The 20265-nt window shown below is 47.7% G+C and overlaps 1 protein-coding gene across 6 annotated transcripts in view; it reads right to left on the bottom strand.

Moving 5' to 3' along the window:
* Positions 1–20265, bottom strand: part of RPH3AL (rabphilin 3A like (without C2 domains)) — a 125627-nt gene that overhangs the window by 19775 nt on the left and 85587 nt on the right. For 5 of the 6 annotated variants that reach the window (XM_043499354.1, XM_038376249.2, XM_043499351.1 and 2 more), the window contains exon 9: positions 8871–10667. The exons of the other annotated variant lie outside the window; for it this stretch is intronic. In XM_043499354.1, coding sequence (XP_043355289.1) covers positions 10633–10667 — 35 coding nt within the window. In that variant the 3' untranslated portion in view covers positions 8871–10632. Of the gene's footprint in view, positions 1–8870; positions 10668–20265 lie in introns of those variants that run through there. 6 annotated transcript variants of the gene reach the window in all.

The raw sequence follows: 20265 nt of genomic DNA, 5'->3' as shown, positions 1-20265 counted from the left end.
TAATGGAGCTGCTGTCCAGTTACTCAGATAACGCCACTGGCTTCATGCCAGTAGCACCAATAGCACCGAATCCAGCCCCCGTTTATGTTGTGCTATTACTGATAATTAACTAGAGCCCTTTCCTGCTACTTGATGCCGCCGCTTCTCCCCCGTACTGTCACTTCTTCGCACTGGAGCCTCGGCACAGATGCCAGCAGCTTGAGGACTGCGTGGTCCAGGCTGCAACTGTTTGCTAGAGGTATGCTGAACTGCTGCAGTGTGCTACACTCAACTCTGCAGTAGCAGAAATGTGGGGGGGGGGAGGGGAACAAGGGGGGCAGGGGAACCCTGGAAGGGAAGGAGAAAAGCATCGCAGGCTAGACGGGAGAGAGATATCAGGGGAGCAAAGGAACCCGCAAAGGGAAAACAGGTTCGGGGGGCAGGGGAGGAACAAGTCACAGCCAGTGTTTCTAAAAGCTAATCTGCCTCCATAGCTTTATTCCAGGGCAGAGGCACAGGGTGTTCTAATGAGGATACCTTGAGAGCAAACAGTCATTAAGTCAGACTGTCTCAACCAGCTGCTAGACCATCCTATGTTGCTAAACCCTCCACCCTAGTTGGAGCCCTGCTATATAGGAGGGAGATCCAGATCTGTTAAATGCTGAGAACCACCACATTAAGGAACAGACCCAGGCAAACGCTATTAGTAAGGCTACGATCTTATCACGGAGGTCACGGATCCGTGACTCCTGAGACCTCTGTAACTTCAGCCTGCAGCGCTGGGAGCTGCAGGATCCCCTGGAGCTCTGAGCAGACAGGCGGGGTCGGGGGGGGGAAGACCCCAGAGCTGAGCTCCCCATTTTGTCACGGATATTTTCTTTATTGCCCTTGACCTGTCCGTGACTTTTACTAAAAATATCCATGACAAAATCTTAGCCTTAGGTATTATCAGACTGGGAAAGTGAGGTTTATTGGCTGCACCTAGATTACACGGTAAATTGGAGACAGATCAGGGAACAGAACCCAGGAGTCCAGACACCCAGACCCCTGCTCTTTCCACTACTACAACACATACTAACTTACAATCTAACCTTTACTTAAAGGGTTAATAACTCCTCTTATGCATCCATCCCATACTTGCCTCTCAGTTATGTGCCTGTTAGTAAGAGGTCCATAGTGCCCTGTGATGCAAAAGGATGCTGGACACATCCATCCTCTCTGGAACTTAAATGGATTTAGTAAGAAGTCTGCTGTCAGTTACAGAGGGTATGAAGTCCACTGAAGTTATCAAGAGCTGCAGCAGATGTAGACGGAGCCAAATTCTGTTCTGTCATAAAATGGTATTAAATAGACCATTTACATTAGGCTTATCAATTTCCAAGAATAAGTTACAAACCAGCTAAGAATGGTTTGCCACACAGAGGGACCATCTGCTGCTCTCAGTTGCTGTAGATCTGGCGTGACTCCATAGGAGTCAAAGGCATTATTGAGTATCAGGGGGTAGCCGTGTTAGTCTGTTTTCACAAAAACAACAAGGAGTCCGGTGGCACCTTAAAGACTAACAGATTTAGTTGAGCATAAGCTTTTGTGGGTAAAAACCCCACTTCTTCAGATGCATGGGATTATTCTGCATTTCCACCAGTATCTGAGAGAACAGAATTTGGCCCCGGGTACAAACCCCACACTTAGTAACTAAGGCCTTTATTTATTCATCCCTTTACATTATCAATGGAGAATGTGACCAAATTAACTTAATTATTTAGCCTAAAATCAGAGCATACAAGGAGTGGCTTGCATATTTGGCTTGTCTAGTTCAGGATCAACTCTGCCCTGCTGAACTAAGACAGCTTCAGGAATTCGAAAATACAAATATTTCCAGCAATAAAGTACCAGAGGGCCAGATTCTCATCTCCATTTCACTGGAGTCTGTTAATTTCGGGTAAATTGCTTCAGATTTACATGGCTGTAATAGTAGAATTTGGCCCTTCAGACCTGGTAGCGTATAGTGCTGATGCCAGTCGTTTTTCAGCAAGGGTTTCTTTCTGCACACTGCAAGGAGCTGAGCCCTCCAGCCCCAAACCAGCAGAGCATTTAAGCACAACATGACTAGCCCCACCAAAATCAGTGCCAAAAGACAAGCGTGTGTATTAAGTGCTCTGTTGGACTGGGGTCACAATGCCCAGCACCTGGTAGGATGAGCCACAAAGATGGAAACCAAGTGATCTTAGCCTTTCTATTTTTAATCAAAAAGAAATTGATCTATTGATTAAAGGGACTACAAAGAATGCCACAAAATGCTTATAGGTGCAGGGTGTGTGGGAAGGGAGAGAAGTGGAATTAATGAAGGCTGTTCATTGTGCACAAGATAAACGTAATGACAATCAAAATGTCTTTCAAATGCAGCTTGCTTCTTCCAACCCCCCCCACATAAATACAAAATGCCACCCACTCCTGAATGAAAAGCAAGCCCCATTATCCATCCATGATTATCTGAACAGCTTTATATGTCACACAGAAAGAGGGCAAAGAAAAAAATGCTATTGATGAATGCAAATAAATCCACAGAACCTCTGCAAAGCTCCACCACATGAGCACCTAACCTCCTTCTCCAGGGGATTTGAATTAATTTACTCCAAGGTGCAACTTGCAGTCAAACTGGAGCAGAGCGCCAACTTTTCATGCTATACAATATTCTCCAGGGGACACATGGAAAAGCAGCTCAGGAGATGGAAATGCTAAAAAAGCAGCATTACAGTATATTAGCTTTGGATTTTTACTATTAAGATAAGAAGAAATATTTCTGCATGAAAGAGGCGGAGTGGGATGTGTATAAATATTTGTGCGCGTGTCTCTGATGCTAAGCTTCACTGGCAGACACGCATCTTGGTGTTCTAATCTTTAAACTGCAGCATGGCTCCATGGGAATCAGGATTTCGGGTTTATGTGACTGCATCATTCAAGACTCAGCCTTAAAAAAAAAAAAAAAAACGAAACCAAAAAACTGTCACCCTCCTGAAAATTCACCCTAAGGAACTCACTGTGTGTCCTAGAGTCCCACCTGCCTTCTAATGGATGGAACTGGAATTAGAACTCAACTGTGTGTTGTATGGCCTCTGCAGTTAATACTGGAGAGTCTCCTTTAGCTGAAGCAGGAGAAGCCTGCGCTTTTGGAACAGGAAGATCTAAGTTCTCTTCCTGTTTCCCCCATGACATTCCTAAAAGCTCCTCCGTGTAATCAAAAGGTGGAGCCTCATGTTGAGGACAAGTCCAAACTGGGAAACTTGAGCCAAGTGACAATCAGTTCCCCTATTATCAACCCCAAATTCCCCCTCAAAGCCGTGAGTTTTGGGTCAGATCAAGGATAACTGGGTTATTCACACAGTGCAGAGTCCAATGGCAGCTGGAAATGATCTGTGTGCTAAACTAGGAGAAGACTTACTTGGATAAATTAGAGTTAAGATGCACAGGGAGGTGGAGATTTCACACAGTCTAGCACCGGACTGTGTGTACACAAGGCAGGGGGACTGGCAGAACTTGGGGTTAAATTTACACCTTATGAAGTTAAGCCGTTGCCAAAGGGTTATGTGGACCCTCTTGTTTCAGTATAAGAATGGCTTATTTTGGTTCAGTTAAACCTGTTCCTAATCAGCTTCAGCAAAACCAAAATAAGTCACTCTCATACTGGAACAACTCGGTCTACACTGCCTTTAACATCAGTTTGGCTAGAGAGGTTTAAATTCACACCTGAACTTAAACCAGCATGTTACATGACTCACCATTCTGGACCCCCTTCTGGTCAAACCCAGTATTGCAACACTTCTGCCTCTGCGTCCCCACTCCGATCTTCAGCCTCCGCCAGCCAAATCACTTTAAAGCCTCCAACCCCTTCCAGGGTAACAGAGTCCCTTAGTCCAAGTCAAACACAGTATTGTGGAAAGACGTGGCCCAAGGTGCCCACTCATGGGCTTGGGTGGCCCTGCAGGCACCTTGCCTCAATTTCCAAAAATAACTCACAGCTGCAGACTTTAAAATATCATCCCCCTTTTCCTGGACTCTAAACAGCAGCTGCCTCCCAAGGAAGGCCCTTTGGCCCCTCTTCAGTTCAGAGTTTCACAGCCCTGCTCCTGGGGGCTGTGCCCCAGCTGAGTTCTCCCCCCCAGGCTAGCAAGGCGCTGGGAGCCTCCTTTTGATTCACTTGCCCTATCAGTTATCAGTCTCTTAATCCTTCCCAGGTGGGCCTAATTACCCCCCTATACTTATGTGCACTGGCTGAGCCCCATCCACTCTACAAGGCCCCAAGCCCATAAAGCAACAATGGGGGGGGAGGGGTAGCCCCATGGCTTCCCTCTCCCAGAGGCCGACTGCTCCAACAACTGCTTCAGTTATTTCCCAGCCTTAATCAGCCTCCCTGGAACCATGGAGCCGGCTAACGGGCCTCTTGCTCTACCCACTCTGGCCTTGGAAGGCCAGTGACCTGGTACAAACATCAAAGCAAACCTTGGGCCCTGCGGGACTCAGTTTTCAGACCCTTCTTTACAGGCAGGCTCCCAGCAGCAACAGCCTAACCGCAGGTGCCTGGGTTCCAACCATTTGGATGGGGCCCGGTCTACCCTTCCCCTCAGAGCTTCTGTCAGGCCACAGCTCTCAACCACTTCTGAGCTCCAACCTGGCTTCTTGCCTCACCTCAGAAGATCCTGTGCGCTCACCCCCAACTCCTGGGCTTCCCTCCTCTTAGTCCAACCCCCCCCCCCACAGCTGTTCATCCTTTTTTCTTCTCTGGCTGCCCTCTCTCCTCAGACTAGCTACAGCCACAAGAAACCTCCTGCTCTTCCCCAGCTAGTCTAGCCTGCATCTTCCCTGCAGGGGATTCTGACAGGGTTCCCCTGCCCGGGACCCTGCCTCCAAGCTTCCTCTTCCTCCTTTTAAGTCTCACACAGTGCACAGGTGCAGTGACATAGGGCTAATTGCACAGGGCTGGCTGGCCCAAGCACATCACTTCAGCTCAATTTCTCAAAGGCATTTAAGCTCCTGAGTTCCACTGTAATCAAAGGTATTTAGGTGCTTAACTCCCACTGAGGATTTGGGCTTTGGTTTCCCTTTCCCTCAGTTCCTCATCTGTGCAATGGGGATAAAAGCAGTGCCCTGATAAATACATTAAAAGGTTGTGAGGTGCTCAGATACAGTAATGATGGGGGCCATAGAAATCTGTAGGAGACTCCCTTTGTTAGTCAATCCTCAGAGTAAAGGCTGCATCTTTTTCCTCAAAAGCACCATGAACATTTATGATGTGATTTAAATATTAAATACTACTAACAATGATGATGATCTGGACTGCCTTTGAACCTGTGACCAAGTGCAGATAACATAAGAACGGCCATACTGGGTCAGACCAAAGGTCCATCTAGCCCAGTATCCTGTTTTCCAACAGCGGCCAATGCCAGGTGCTTCAGAGGGAATGACCACCACAGATAATCAAGTGATCCATCCCCTGTCACCTATTCCCAGCTTCTGGCAGAGGCTAGTGGCACCATCCCTGCCCATCCTGGCTAATATCCATTAATAGACCTATCCTCCATGAATTTGTCTAGTTCTTTTTTGAACCCTGTTATAGTCTTGGCCTTCACAACATCCTCTATCAAGAAGTTCCACATAAGCCATTACTAACACCACGTGCCAGCCAGCCCCTGCTGTTTTATCTGCATTTAACTGCAATTCTTGTTTGCAGCTCTGGCGTCGCCACCTTGGTCCCAGGATATTAGAGACCAGGTAGGTGGGGTAATATCTTTCAGTGGATCTGTTTGAGAAAGAGACAAGCTTAGCTACACAGAGCTCGTCTTCAGGTCTGGGGAAGGTACTCAGTGTCACAGCTGTTAACTGCCCACTTCACCTTGACTGGGCTCTTGTGTTAACTTCTTATTGGTCCCACCTTGTATTTAGCTGTAACACTCTGAAGACAAGCTCTGTGTAAGTTCAAAAGACTCTCTTTCAATTGTAGAAGTTGGTCCCATAAAAGATATTACCTCACCCACCTTGCTTCTAATGGCAATGTAAGTAATGTCCTCAGCGGCCAGTCAGTCAAACTCACTGCCTAGCACACTTTCTACCGCACGTACCTGTGGAGACGAGGAGTGTCATCAGAAGAACATTTTCCATACTGGAATCGAAGCAACCGATGGAAGCACTGGATAGAAACTGAAAGGAAAGGCTGCATGTAAAGGAAGAGAAGAGGAACCTTACAAGAAATGCCAGGAGCTGGTGACCGACACTTCACACCTTGCTACTGTGATTGAGAAATGATCTCATTTGCAGAGTTAATACTGGGACTTCAATTTACAAATGAACTATAAAAGCTACCCAGAGACTATCTGCCATTTTAAGGCAATAATGGTAATCACCACCACCTGTATGTGTTAAAATGGAATAGTCAAAAAGCTCTGATTGTCAGCCTGTTGTCTTCAGCACCTGATTTATTAATGAGCGCTCACAAAATATGCATTAGGGTTGTCAACCCTCCAGGATTATCCTGGAGTCTCCAGGAATTAAAGATTAATCTTTCATTAAAGATTATGTCATGTGATGAAAACTCTAGAAAGACATTCAACCAAAATTAGCAATCCTAGTTGGCAGCCCATTTGCTTCAGTATGTTAAGTAACTATAATATATATGTGGGGATTTTTTTCAGCCAGATTAGATCCCGAAGCTTCACTGCTTTAAAATGAACCACGAAGGAAACAATTCAGTTTGGTAGTTCACAGCCAGCATTTTCCCACCTCAAAGATGGCAGAACTGACTCCCCTCTATACTTGACTCCTGGTGAGAGGAGGGTGGGGGAGGAGGGAAGAATTGTAAGAGCTGCATAGTCCTTGACAAGCTGCATCCTCAAGCCAACGACAGCGCCCAAGCACCATCATCAGAACAATCGCAACAGCAATTTGCGTGGTGAGTTTGAAACGGAAAAGCAAAACAGGTATTAAAAAGCCATTTGAAACCTTGAAATTAAATGCATGGTGGGACAAAAAACACACGTGTATATCTAGCTATATAGCTTTATTGAACAATACTGTAGATCTTTCTTGGTGGAGAATATTAAATAGACCCTAATTGCCAGACGAGTGACGAGCTTCACAAGGCCAAGAATGACGACTCTTGCAGAATGGCAATTACTGCTGCATTATGCTTAGTGCTTTCAACAGAGAAAGAAACTCTACAAAAAAGGCTAAAAATGTACCTGTGGATCAGCTTCCATTGCCACATTTAGATATCTAAGAAGTGGGAATATAGAAAACAGGACCTTGAGGTTCAGCATTCTTGTTAATTACCTGTGATTCACGAGCCCGGTGGTGGAATTAGCTCCCTGCTGGAAGCAGCCTGAAGAGCTGAAGAATATTTGCAACTTGGGAACAGAGAAATTTTGTATTATTTCAGGAAGGCCAGGCAGTTGGTGCAGCATCAAAGCTTTATTATTTCCAATTCTAAAATGTTACACATGATGAGGGAAGGGAGGGACACACACAACATCCTAGTAAATGGAGACCCATTCGCATTCCCTTTCCTTCCCTCCCCACCCCCTAACTAAAAACCCAGGCACCTGTTACAGGCTATAAAGAAGATAAAGACCCGGTTGAAGACATGTAAACACACATTAGGGTGAAGTACACCTTTGAGATGAAAAATCTCAATCGTGAAAAGTATTAGCACGGAGTTGTGCATGTCTGCATACCGCATTTGCATGGGTGGATGTCTACACTTCAAGCTGAAGGTGTAAATTCCAGTTCAAGGAGCATGCTAAAAATAGAGCATACTCACAGTTGCGGGATTGTTGCCCTAAGTATGTATGTGGGATCGCAGACTGGCGCTGTCACAGCTATCCTCTAATTTTTAGCATGCTAGCTTGATGAGAGCTAGTGCAGGTATGTCTCCTTGAGCTGAAATTTACACTTTCCAGCTCCAAGTATAGACATATCAATAGTCGACATGGATTGGCCTGGATCTTCTCTCACTTGGGGCCTGGATCCAGTATCCATTTCAACAGGTTCCAGGTCCGACTCTGAATCAGGGACAACTCTGCTGAAGTCAACAGAGTTACACAGGTGTGAGAAAGGGGGGTGAATAGGGTTTTGGGACAGTATCAGCCCCACATCTGTGTTTAAGCAAGAGTGTTTCACAAAACAATGTTAACTGAAGCATTTTCAGGATTTAAAGCAACCCAACAAACCAGTGAGGAGTATGTCAGGAGTTAAACATCCACCCTGTAGTGCTGGCGATTTATATGTGCTGGTGAACAAGAACCAAAGAGCAAAAGTGGCTGTGAAACACAAGAAAACTGACTCGATGTTTTTCATTGTCCAAGCTGAGTGAAGTATAACAAGGAAACAAGCAGGATGGATGGTGAAAAGGAAAATTTGATTCTGCCTTACTAACGCAAAGTGGTGGTAAATAAGACAGAGAAAGAAACTGGGTTGTAAAAATCTGGGGTAACAGTTTCAAAAGTGCCCAAGAGACTTAGATGCTTAAGTCCCATTTTCAGAAGTAACGTAGGCACGTAAGGCCAGATTTTCAAAGGTATTTAGGCACAAGAAGATGGAGATAGGTGCTTTTGAAAATCCCATTTGGCACCTAGGCATCTATCTACATCTTTAGGTGCCTAAATACCTTTGAAAATCTGGCCCTACATGTGTTAGTCTCATAACCCAGACCAAAAGTTAAAATGCCCGTCCTGTAGCACATCACCCCAACAGGCAGCACAAACAGCAACAGCAGGGTACTTGGTTGGATGCAAAACCACTTGGGGTTGGGAGCCCTGGTACCTTATCTCATTTACCTTTATACTACAGTCATTTGTAAAATCCAATGCGTGTGTATGTACATTGCAGGGTATTTTCCTATTAAAAACAAATATTCCCCCACCACCCCAACCTCATATAAATACCCCAATTTCTGCAAGTCTGCTCCTCAGGAGCAACCCTACAAAACAAACTGATATATATATATTTTCTAATAATTCTACAATCAATTAGTGAGCCGGGAAGGGGGAGGAGACATTCCTTAAACTGATTAGAGTGGCTAGTTTAAAAAGGGGAAGGTGACTCACTAGTGGCAGTGAATTGCTTTTCAAGTGATCAGTCGTCCCTGGACAGCACTCTTTGGAGTCTCTGGATCCCTTCGCAGAATATGTGCCTCATACAAAGCCCTCTGAAGTCAACTGAAGAACTCCCATTCATCTCTATGCTTTGGCTCAGGCCTTAAAATGCTTGATCACTTTATAGGAGTCATGGGCTTGGCCTCTAGGCATCTGCCAGACATTGGGGAAGAGTACATAGCTCAGAGAAGACGTGGGGATGGCACCAGACTAGCAGCTCTCTCCAGTTTAGATCAATGCCAAAGACCCAAGTATTAGCACGTAAGAAATTGCAGCCAGAGAGATGCATGAGATCTGGGGACAGCAAGGAGAAAACACAGACCTGGTTCCTTCCACCTTCACAAGGGAAAGTATCCTTCTTTTTAGAACACATGGCCGAGCTGACTGCCCAGTGCCATCCAGGTGCCATCAGGGCATGAGTAGAGGTCTCCCACTAAAAGGTAAAACACACAGAGTTGGCAGCACAGAGAGAGGCTGCTCACAATGCTGACTTCAACACACCAGAGACCGGAAAGGAGAGGAAACATCCTACCAGCGACAGATTAAAGGAATCGCACCAGCCATCCTCTTCCACGGCTCCCTTCCTCTCTAAATAAACAACCATCCCCAGCAGGCAGCCATGTTAAGAAGGTCCCTTAGAAGGGAGGAGGATGGAATGTCATCACACCAGCTAATGGGGATCCCCAATTAAAACAATAATAAACTCAGCAATAACCGTGATGATAATACTCGGGATGGAAACCTGGCCCCGCAGAAGTTGGTAGCAAAATTCTCATTGACTTCAAGAGAGCCAGGATTTCACCCTTGCTGCTTAGGAAAATTCACCCTGTGCAGAGAAGCAGCACAAAGCTACATGCCACTCACATGCTCTATTTCCAGGGCTTTCCTGGGGGTCAGTGACGTGCAGGCCTGTGTGTGGGAGTGAATCTCACGTAGCGCTGTTCACCTGTGGATCTCAAAGCACTTCACAAAAAGCATGCAGAACTCTTTTACAGAAACCATTTACAGGCGAGGAATCTCAGGCACAGAGATGCACAATGTGATTTGCTCAAGGTCACTCAGCGGCCCAGGAATACAACACAAGCATCTTGATCCTAGTTTAGTGCTCTCACCACGCTGCACTGAGATGTCCTTACCAAGGTGGGTAAGTGTTGGGCTCTCCATTGTACAGGGGGCGGGAAAGGAATCTCAGTAGAAATACTAAAACACAGCTGGCTGGCTACCATGGTGTCACTTGCTCCCTTCCTCACTCAGAAGAGCATCCCTCCAACCCAAACGTTTCCCATTCTTCTGCAGCAAGCAGAAGGCAAAAACGAAAGCAGGACAAACTACGCCGAGTGGACAGCAATATCTCTTTTCAGCCAACGACAAGTAAATTAAGGTCTGCGTGGAATCATGGCGACTCAGAAGGCACAGAATGCTGGGGTTCGCTCAATCCGTGTGGAGAGTTCAAGACTGGATGTGTCAGACAAGCGTGCTGGATCCGGGTGAAGCAGTGAGACATTGACTCCCATCAGCACCAGGGACTCGGGTGGATGCGTCGTTTGCCTTTGAAATAAATAAAGACAAAGATTTGGTAGGCTGTGGGAGGGGGAGCAGCTTGACACAATTATTTTGTGTTGCTTTCACCTCCTCGGTATCATTTGAAAAGCTCGCTAGGAACAGCAGTGATGAGAATGACTGTGGATCATTACAGGGGGCTGCATCAGCAGTCTAGCCCCATTAAACTTTATTAAAGGAAGCAGAGCTGAGGAAAGAGAGAATGGGTGAGAAAGAAAGAAAACAGAAGGGTTGCTCATGGAACAGGAGAATTGGTTGAGCTGCCTTCTTCACTGAACTCCTGGGAGGTGCCGAGCCTCAACTCCCAGGGTTTCAAAAGGAGTTTACGATGTCCAGCACTTTCATAGATTCACAGCGTTTATGGCCAGAAGGGATCATTAGCTCATGTAGTCTGATTTCCAGCATATCACAGGCCATTAAATTTTACCCACATACCATTACACTGAGCCATGCGACTTCAGTTAGACTAAAGTGTTTCAGTCCTCAGGAGAGTAAGCTACTGTGTGTGCCACAGAAGAAACCGAGGTGCCCTCAGGCCCCTCTGATGGCATGAAATTGATTAGATGAGATGTACCCAGACGATGCTAGCAGGCGACTTGCCCCACACTACAGAGGAAGTTGAACCTCCACACCAAGATCCCTGCCAATCTGATGGGGGAGGGGGGTTTCCTTCCCGGCCCCACATCTGGTGATCATTTTGACCCTGAGGATGTGCGCAAGAGACATCAGCCTGACATCTAAGAAAGAGGACTTTCTGTACCACCTCAAATTGGCCCATGCCAGCAGTGTCCTATCTCCAGCTGTGGCTGCACCCTGATGCATCAGAGGAAAGCGACTCCCCACACCTCCAGCAGATTACATCTAGTTAATTGTGCACTGGGGAAAAAATCCTTCCTGACCCTTACAGGCAACTGGCTCAAGCCCTGAAGCATGAGCTTTGATTATAGTTACGGTCTTAATCAGTCAATTTGGTTCTCTCCAAGGCACAGGGACGAAGGGAATGAACAGGGTGATTCAAAGACTCCACAGCCAGAAGGGACCACTGCAACCACCCAGCCCGACCGCCCCCTGCACATACAGGTCATAGACCTTCTCCTAGAAGTTGGATTAAAGAGCTCCATTTTAAAGACTCCAAGCCACAGGGAGTCCGCCCCCTCCCCTGGTAAGCTGTTCCAATATTTAATTATCCTCACAGCTAGGAGACTGCATCTTATTTCAAGGTTGAATGCCTCTGATTTCAGCTTCCAGCCACTGAATCTTGTTATGCCTTTGTCAGCAAGGCTTTTGAAAAGCCCCAACTATCAGATCTCTTCTTCATGTACAAGAACCTACACAGGGTGAGCAAGCCACCTCTCACTCTTCTCTTTGATAAACTGAATAAACTGAGCTCCTTAAGCTTCATGTCGTACGGCTTGATTTCCAGCCCCCAGATCATCTTTGTGGCCCTCCTCTGAACTCTCTCCAGCATTTCCTAATTGCAGGTCCCAGACTGGGCACAGTATTCCAGTAGTGGCCTAACCAATGCTGTGTAAGGAGATCACTTCCTGCCTCTGCTTGACAGTCCCTTTTACACATCCAAGGACCACAATACCCCTGTTAGTCACAGCACTGAGAGCGCTTCCCCTTCCTCTGCTGGACCCCGAAGCCCAAGGCGCCTCCCCCCAGCACATGGCCCCCGAGCACTGTGTGGGAGGTGTGGCCCCCCCATCCCTCCCGAGCATAGAATCATAGAATATCAGGGTTGGAAGGGACCTCAGGAAGTCATCTAGTCCAACCCCCTGCTCAAAGCAGGACCAATCCCCAACTAAATCATCCCAGCCAGGGCTTTGTCAAGCCTGACCTTAAAAACTTCTAAGGAAGGAGATTCCACCACCTCCCTAGCTAACGCATTCCAGTGCTTCACCACCCTCCTAGTGAAAAAGTTTTTCCTAATATCCAACCTAAAGCTCCCCCACTGCAACTGGAGACCATTACTCCTTGTTCTGTCATCTGCTACCACTGAGAACAGTCTAGATCCATCCTCTTTGGAACCCCCTTTCAGGTAGTTGAAAGCAGCTATCGAATCCCCCCTCACTCTTCTCTTCCGCAGACTAAACACTCCCAGTTCCCTCAGCCTCTCCTCATAAGTCATGTGTTCCAGACCCCTAATCACTTTTGTTGCCCTCCGCTAGACATTTTCCAATTTTTCCACATCCGTCTTGTAGTGTGGGGCCCAAAACGGGACAGTACTCCAGATGAGGCCTCACCAATGTCGAATAGAGGAGAACAATCATGTCCCTCAATCTGCTAGCAATGCCCCTACTTATACATCCCAAAATGCCACTGGCCTTCTTGGCAACAAGGGCACACTGTTGACTCATATCCAGCTTCTCGTCCACTGTAACCCCTATGTCCTTTTCTGCAGAACTGCTGCCTAGCCATTCGGTCCCTAGTCTGTAGCGGTGCATGGGATTCTTCCATCCTAAGTGCGGGACTCTGCACTTGTCCTTGTTGAACCTCATCAGATTTCTTTTGGCCCAATCCTCTAATTTGTCTAGGGCCCTCTGTATCTTATCCCTACCCTCCAGTGTATCTACCTCTCCTCCCAGTTTAGTGTCATCTGCAAACTTGCTGAGGGTGCAATCCACACCATCCTCCAGATCATTAATGAAGATATTGAACAAAACCGGCCCCAGGACTGACTCTTGATACCGGCTGCCAACTAGACATGGAGCCATTGATCACTACCCGTTGAGCATGACAATCTAGCTTTCTCTCCATCTTATAGTCCATTCATAGTCCATTCTTATAGTCCATTCATCCAGCAAATACTACTTTAACTTACTGGCAAGAATACCGTGGGAGACTGTGTCAAAAGCTTTGCTAAAGTCAAGGAATAACACGTCCACTGCTTTCCCCTCATCCACAGAGTCAGTTATCTCGTCATAGAAGGCAATTAGATTAGTCAGGCATGACTTGTCCTTGGTGAATCCATGCTGACTGTTCCTGATCACTTTCCTCTCCTCTAAGTGCTTCAGAATTGATTCCTTGAGGACTTGCTCCATGATTTTTCCAGGGACTGAGGTGAGGCTGACTGGCCTGTAGTTCCCCGGATCCTCCTCCTTCCCTTTTTGAAAGATGGGCACTACATTAGCCTTTTTCCAGTCGTCTGGGACCTTCCCCGATCGCCTTGAGTTTTCAAAGATAATGGCCAATGGCTCTGCAATCACATCTGCCAACTCCTTTAGCACCCTCGGATGCAGCGCATCCGGCCCCATGGACTTGTGCTCGTCCAACTTTTCTAAATAGTCCTGAACAACTTCTTTCTCCACAGAGGGCTGGTCACCTCCTCCCCATGCTATGCTACCCAGTGCAGTAGTCTGAGAGCTGACCTTATTCATGAAGACAGAGGCAAAAAGAAAGCATTGAGTACATTAGCTTTTTCCACATCCTCTATCACTAGGTTGCCTCCCTCATTCAGTATGGGGGTCGACACTTTCCTTGACTTTCTTCTTGTTGCTAACATACCTGAAAAAACCCTTCTTGTTACTCTTAACATCTCTTGCTAGCTGCAACTCCAAATGTGATTTGGCCTTCCCGATTTCACTCCTGTATGCCTGAGCAATATTTTTATACTCTTCCCTGGCCATTTGTCCAATCTTCCACTTCCTGTAAGCTTCTTTTTTGTGTTTAAGATCAGCAAGGATTTCACTCTTAAGCCAAGCTGGTCGTCTGCCATATTTATTATTCTTTCTACACATCGGGATGGTTTGTCCCTGTAACCTCAATAAGGATTCTTTATAATACAGCCAGCTCTCCTGGACTCCTTTCCCCCTCATGTTATTCTCCCAGGGGATCCTGCCCATCAGTTCCTGAGGGAGTCAAAGTCTGCTTTTCTGAAGTCCAGGGTCTGTATTCTGCTGCTCTTCTTTCTTCCTTGTGTCAGGATCCTGAACTTGACTATCTCATGGTCACTGCCTCCCAGGTTCCCATCCACTTTTGCTTCTGAAACCTGTAATTCTTCCCAGTTTGTGAGCAGCAGGTCAAGAAGAGCTCTGCCCCTAGTTGGTTCCTCCAGCACTTGCACCAGGAAATTGTCACCTACACTTTCCAAAAAACTTCCTGGATTGTCTGTGCACCGCTGTATTGTTCTCCCAGCAGATATCAGGGTGGGCAGCCCCGCACGGCCAAGTGCCAGGCAGCATGGCTCCAGCACCCGGGGCTCCCCAGCGGTGGGCAGCCTGAGCCACTGCAAGTCCCAGCCGCAGGCCAATGGTGGATGCCCTAGCCCTAGCCTCAGCCCCAAACCAGCTTCATGGAAGATGAGCAGCCCGCCTGGACTGGGGCCAAGGACAAACAGGAGTTGCCTTAGGGTGGAGCATGGGTGGGGCCACGCTGGGCTGTTTGGGGAGGCCCAGCCTCCCCCACCCTATGATATGAGCTGCCCATGCATTGGATCCTGCCAGGATAGAATTTAGCCCTCCTGGAGGGCTGGGGACAAAATGGGAATCACGAGACAAACCCAGTGGAGCCCTGCACAACCCACTCTCTTGCAGGGGGAACCTCCTTCTGGTGATCAGCAAACCCCAGGGCACCACAGAGCCAGGGCTGGCACAGAACAGCCAGATTCCCTATGGGCTGCGCTTGGACTGCGGCTTTTTTCCTCCACTTCATTTATAAAATACATCCCACGGCTCAGGGTGCATCTGCAGAACCTAACCCCCCGCCCACCCAGTCATCGCTCCCCAGAACTCAGGCCACCCTGATCCTCCTCTGGGAAGACAAAGGGCCTAGCACTGGGCCCTAACAGGCAGCATCCTCATGAGATTTAATCACATCTAAACTTGACCATCTGCAACTTGAGCCAGGTGGCACACTGCTGACTGGTCCGTGCAAACAAGTTACACTCAGCGCCAAGTCGTTGGCCAGCCAGCGTTCACTCAGGACTAGAATCAGAGGAAATGCCAGCCTGGGTTGGACCAAGGTCCCTATAGCCCAGCAACCTGTCTCTGACTGCAGCCTGCACCAGATGAACCCCGCAGAGGCAGTTTTAGAAGGAAGCCATCCCTGGGGGAAAGTTATCAAGCCCATTGAGCCGGGTGATGCTGAACATGGCAAGTCCTGTCTGCCCTGCCTCAACAGCCGTGGGCAGCATGGAGCCAGCTAACCTGATTGTTAAACCACAAAAAGAAAAGGAAAGGAAAAGGAGTACTTGTGGCACCTTAGAGACTAACAAATTTATTAGAGCATAAGCTTTCGTGAGCTACAGCTGAGCTGTAGCTCACGAAAGCTTATGCTCTAATAAATTTGTTAGTCTCTAAGGTGCCACAAGTACTCCTTTTCTTTTTGCGAATACAGACTAACACGGCTGCTACTCTGAAACCTGTTAAACCACAGTTACACTTCCTAGAGAAAAGCAGCCCCAAGCCTCCACAACATACTGTGCCAGGGCACAGGGAACTGGAGCCTCCTCAGTCCCCATGTACTTATGGGGCTCCCCTCGCCCAAGCCTCTGAGAACAGACCACCCCCAGCCCCACCCCCAGAGGACACTAGGGGCCAGATTTCCAGATGGGCTGAAAAGCACCTGCAGCTCCCAGAGGGATTGTGGGGGCTTGGCGGTTCTCAGGATCAGACTCCATTACTGCCCACTGTCCCAGTGACCTTGACTGGAATGGCAAATCACGAAGAGAGATAGACAGACCAACCCTGCTAGCAAGAACCGAAGCCCTGCAAGAAGTGGCAACAGGGCAAAGTGCAGCCCACATCCTGCTAGAAGCAGAGGGCAGCTGCCCTTCCTCTCCTGGGCTTGGGGGAGCAGCACTACCTCACAGCTGCCCCTCCTCTTTAGCTTGCGCTTCCCAAGGTCAGCAGCCGGTTCACTAAGGAAGCCCGTGCATTTGTTGGTGTAATGCATTCCCACTGGCTGGCCGTGAATTGCACACAACTGCCTCTGGCTAATAGAGTGGGGCACTCTCTCTGTGAAGCTTTGGCAGCACGCACCGCCCTGCCGAAGTGTCTGCCCTGGCTGTCATAGGAGGACTGCTGGTGGAGCCAGTTGCTCCTCAGCCTCCTGCTAGCTAAATAAACCTGTTGGAACAAATCGCTTCAAGAGGCACTTGCAGCAGCAAAAGCCCACTGATTTAGGCGGCTCTGCGAGACCTTTGGGAATGGCAGCAGGGCCCACCCAGCAGGCGCCAGGCGGCCTAAGGTCCAAGATCACTTCCTGCAGGGCTAGCGTCCAGCTCACAATCCCAGCTAAGATATACCCTTTGCTGCCACTCCTTTGCTGCAGAGAAATCGAGGACTGGATTGGCCACAGAGACAGAACTCCTCCTTTCTCCCTTACATGCAGTTCTTCGAGGCTTGTCTTACGTGCCCATCCCCTCCTCGTTCTGTTAACAGCAGCCTCCACAGATGTCACCACACTCACTCCACAGACTAGAGAGAAATACAGGTAATGGCCACACTTTCCAAGAGCCGCTTCTAAGTTTTGGGGGGCCCAACTGGAGATGCCTCAAAGGAGCCTGGTTTTCACAAAGTGCTGAAACCCATTCTCTGAAGTCCAGGCCTCTTTATGGCATCTCAAATTGGATGCCCCAAAACTGCAGTGTCCAAATTCACTCATCGCTTCTGAAGATGTAGACCTCTGTGTTGAGAGATCTAGGCACAGATTCTCAAAGCTGCGGAGGGGATCTGGACACCCAGTCATTTTAATAAAAAGAAAAGGAGTACTTGTGGCACCTTAGAGACTAACAAATTTATTAGAGCATAAACTTTTGTGAGCTACAGCTCACTTCATCGGATGCATCCGATGAAGTGAGCTGTAGCTCACGAAAGCTTATGCTCTAATAAATTTGTTAGTCTCTAAGGTGCCACAAGTACTCCTTTTCTTTTTGCGAATACAGAGTAACACAGCTGTTACTCTGAAACCAGTCATTTTAATGGGAATCAGGCAGTCAAATGATATGGCTTGGAAAAGTTCAACCACAAATGTTACAAATACACTGGAAGTTCCTGGCCTTTTTCACCAGTCCCTTGTCTTCCCGTACAACCAGACCCTTGGCCATGACCCCTTCCCAGCCCTCTTGCCTCCCCCTTCCCAGAGCTGGAGTGGGAGAGCTATAGACTGTCAGGGTAAAATTGCTTTGGAATCATCACAGGAACTCTTCGGCAAGATAGCGACTCAGGATTTGTTCTTAGGATGTGAAAGGCAGCTGAGAGTTGCACTTTGGTACAGAATTAGAGAAGAGGCGAGAATGAGATCTGCATTAAAAATAAAATAAAAAAAGAACAACACTTAAGCTACTGCTATGAGACACAAGTTGGTACCATTAGAGTGTTATAGAGCATTGTATTGGTGTCTCTCTCATTTTCTCTTTGTTTACCAGGTACCGGTGGTTCTCTTATACGTACCCCTGGGGATATGCTGAGGTCTTTCAGGGGGTAGGTCAACTCATCTAGATCAGTGTTGTTTCTCAACTTGCAGGTCATGATCCTCAGGGGCGGGGGTGTCACAGGATGGGTTGTGGGTCAGAAATGCAGGGCCAGCATTAGGAGGTGGCAAGAAGGGCAACTGCCCAGGGAACCATGCCACATGAGTCCCATGAAGGTAAGTTACATGCTTCAACCCTGGGAGGTGAGGCTTGGGCTTTAGACTCCTGAAAGGGCCACAGTAGTCAGGAAAGGTTGAGAACCACTGACTTACACCACATGGCTGGCGAGGTGGTGGGACTTGTGCATTTATTATTGTGGACTATGGAATGTCTGATTTAAACTACTCATGAAGGTGTTGTATAGAACACAAGGACATCATATGTGTACGACAGTATATTACTGACAGCTGCGTTCATGCACAATGTACCACGATTGCTATTAAACTCTGCACACAACACATTGCGGCAGCATCTCCCTAGTTTTAGGAATGCTACCGTCATGTTAATGGCTTGCAGAGCCATTCATTTTAGGATCATGTCATCTGTGCACAGTGGAGAAAATTGTTTTTGGAGGGTTGGAGCCCAGAATTGTTTTGGAAGGAAAACAGAGCTTTAAAAATTAAAGCAAAAACCCTTTCCCAAACCTGCAGATTGTGCTTTATATAATGAGAGAGGCCCAGCAGGGGGTGTGAGGATAAAGTACTCAGCCAAGGAAACAGACCACACACATGCCAGATCGACTGTCTCTTGCAATCAACAGAACCAGCTAAATAGTTTAGTACATGGCTGGGATCGCTGACGTATCTGCATGAGTGCAGGACAGAAATGGAGCCCGAGCCCGTTCGCTCTAGACACAACTGATGTGCTCGTTGGGGCATGATCCCCCAGCATGCCTGTAACACAATATGTGTCTACACACCCAAGTGCTGCCAAGGGCACATACCGTTTAGATTAGGCTTGCTTTGGGCACACCTGGCAGCACCTCTGCTGTGCCACTACACACTGCAGTGGAGCCAGGGTGGGCAGGGATCCCTGATATAATTAGTCCTGATGGTGGAAGTAGTTCTCCAAATGCCATGCCGGGGGGCACAGGTCACTGCTTAGATGGCCTGTCTAATCTAACCCCTAATATCCAGTGCATGGGACGAGGTGGATGCTTTGAGGCCCACAAGGCTCCCACGCTGGCATAAGATGCTGCATTCTGCTCCCAACAGGGCCACCAGGCTGCGGTCAGCTGTCCACAATCAAATCAAGCACAAAAATCAAACAGACTTGGGCAGAAACGGCTACTGCTCCTCCTCCGCCCTGCCATCACCGGGGTTATGCAAGTCGCAGCGAAGAACTCATCCACCAAAAGAACCAGTGTCTGAATGAAACAATTCCAGCATGCACGGTTCTGCGGCAGGAATAGGAGGTGAACGACCCCAGGCCAAAAAGAAGATACTTTGAAAACGTTTTCTAGTTGGCCATGCAAACCTGACTGCCCCTCCTCTGAGCCAGGATCCCACCTACACCCTACGCGGCTATTTTAGCTGCGCTCACGCTTTAGTAGCCCAGAGAAAGTCGTAGTCCTAGGTACATGCCATATGTCACCCTGAACATTCATTTGCCAGGCAGTGCAGGACCTGACTGCGAGAGGTTAACCCCAGCATTTCGGGGTCTGATTTTATACAGCAGGAAGGGAGGATTTTTAAGCTGATGAACCCCAGCAGGCCAAGTGTGGGAAGGAGGTGGCACAGGAATTACTGTTGCACTGACTGATAAACCTCTTCACTATTCTCTCAAATCTAATTTACAGCTTGACACACAAGCCATGAAACTGACTCAAGAACCAAAAGGAATGGTTTCCAGAAGGGTGACAGGAACAGCTGGGAGGGAGAGGTGTTAAATTACAACCTCTGAGGTTACTGTGTATATAAATGTGAACTGCAGAGAGAAAATATATGCACTGCTTCCAGCTGCTCCAGATCAGAAGTGAAAGCAGCATGCAGATCTGCTGTCAAACTCAGCTAATTCCTCTGAGCTTGCTGGGGATGGAGTGGGGAGGTCGAGTTTACACTGCAGAGGGTTGGGAAGTGACATGTTTTAATTCATGAGCCAGCCTGACATATTTTATGACGAAGCATTTTATTCCCCCATAAAACACCTGGATTTGCACTTTGCTTCAACAAA

Source organism: Dermochelys coriacea, chromosome 17 (genome assembly GCF_009764565.3).
Source record: "Dermochelys coriacea isolate rDerCor1 chromosome 17, rDerCor1.pri.v4, whole genome shotgun sequence".
NCBI classification, from domain to species: domain Eukaryota; kingdom Metazoa; phylum Chordata; order Testudines; family Dermochelyidae; genus Dermochelys; species Dermochelys coriacea.
The sequence above is the reverse complement of the archived record's forward strand: the minus strand, read 5'-3'. Positions and strand labels throughout refer to the sequence as shown.